Source organism: Otolemur garnettii, unplaced genomic scaffold (genome assembly GCF_000181295.1).
Source record: "Otolemur garnettii isolate 467f Iridium unplaced genomic scaffold, OtoGar3 scaffold00013, whole genome shotgun sequence".
Classification (NCBI taxonomy): Eukaryota; Metazoa; Chordata; class Mammalia; order Primates; family Galagidae; genus Otolemur; species Otolemur garnettii.
This window is the reverse complement of record NW_003852408.1, coordinates 29,274,384-29,275,194: the sequence shown is the minus strand read 5'-3', so window position 1 is coordinate 29,275,194 and position 811 is coordinate 29,274,384. Positions and strand designations below refer to the sequence as shown.

The 811-nt window shown below is 32.1% G+C and overlaps 1 protein-coding gene across 3 annotated transcripts in view; it reads right to left on the bottom strand.

Moving 5' to 3' along the window:
* The window catches only part of ALS2 (ALS2, alsin Rho guanine nucleotide exchange factor), a 55,368-nt gene that overhangs the window by 26,034 nt on the left and 28,523 nt on the right, over positions 1-811 (bottom strand). For all 3 annotated transcript variants that reach the window (XR_002772103.1, XR_002772104.1, XM_023510396.1), the window contains exon 8: positions 285-362. Coding sequence is in view for 1 of the 3 variants with exons in the window: in XM_023510396.1 (XP_023366164.1) it covers positions 285-362 (78 nt within the window). In the remaining 2 variants the exon portion in view is untranslated. The remainder of the gene's footprint in view (positions 1-284; positions 363-811) is intronic.

The following is an 811-nucleotide window of genomic DNA, read 5'->3' as shown; positions in this document are numbered from 1 at the left end:
AAAAAAGTACTTTTTCCTTTTTTACTTAAAAAAAGCAAAAGGACTACAAAATATTCAATGAACAGGAGATGCTCAAAATTACATAAACATAAACTAAAACATAAAGGACGTTTAGCTTGAAAAGAAGTAGCTTCGTGTTTAAAAGAATTGTTTTTAAGAATATTGAAACAAATTTACATTACAAACATATAATTGCCTAATTTTTAAAAATAAGAAATAAAAAAAATATAAAGTGTTATAGCTTAGAATTCTGAAATAAGTTGCTACCAAGTTGGCAAAAGTACCTTCGCAAGACGAGGAACTGTCGTTGGAAAATCAGAATGCCCCAGTTGACCAAAGGTATTGCTACCCCATGAGTAAACCTATCAAAAAATACACAGGAAAGTAGGTAAGAATTGTAAATCTGTTCTTGCATGTCAACTCTGAACCTTTATAATAATTAATATGCATAATACCAATAATTATACATAAATTACTTATAATAGTCTTTCATTCTTTAAAGTAACAGATATTAAGAAAATTCATTTGGGGGTCAGGTGTGGTGGCGTATGCCTGTAATCTTAGCATTTTGGGAGGCTGAGATGGGAAGAATGCCTGAGGCCAGGAGTTTAAGACCAGCCTGAGTCAAGAAAGAGTGACACCCCATCTCTATAAGAAATATAATAGATAAAACTCATTGAAAATCAAGTAGGTAGGGTGATGGGGAGATGGACAAATTCACACCTTGTAGATACAATGCACACTATCTGCATGAAAGGCACACTTACAACTTTGACTCAATCTATACAAAAGCAAATTATGTAACTAAAAT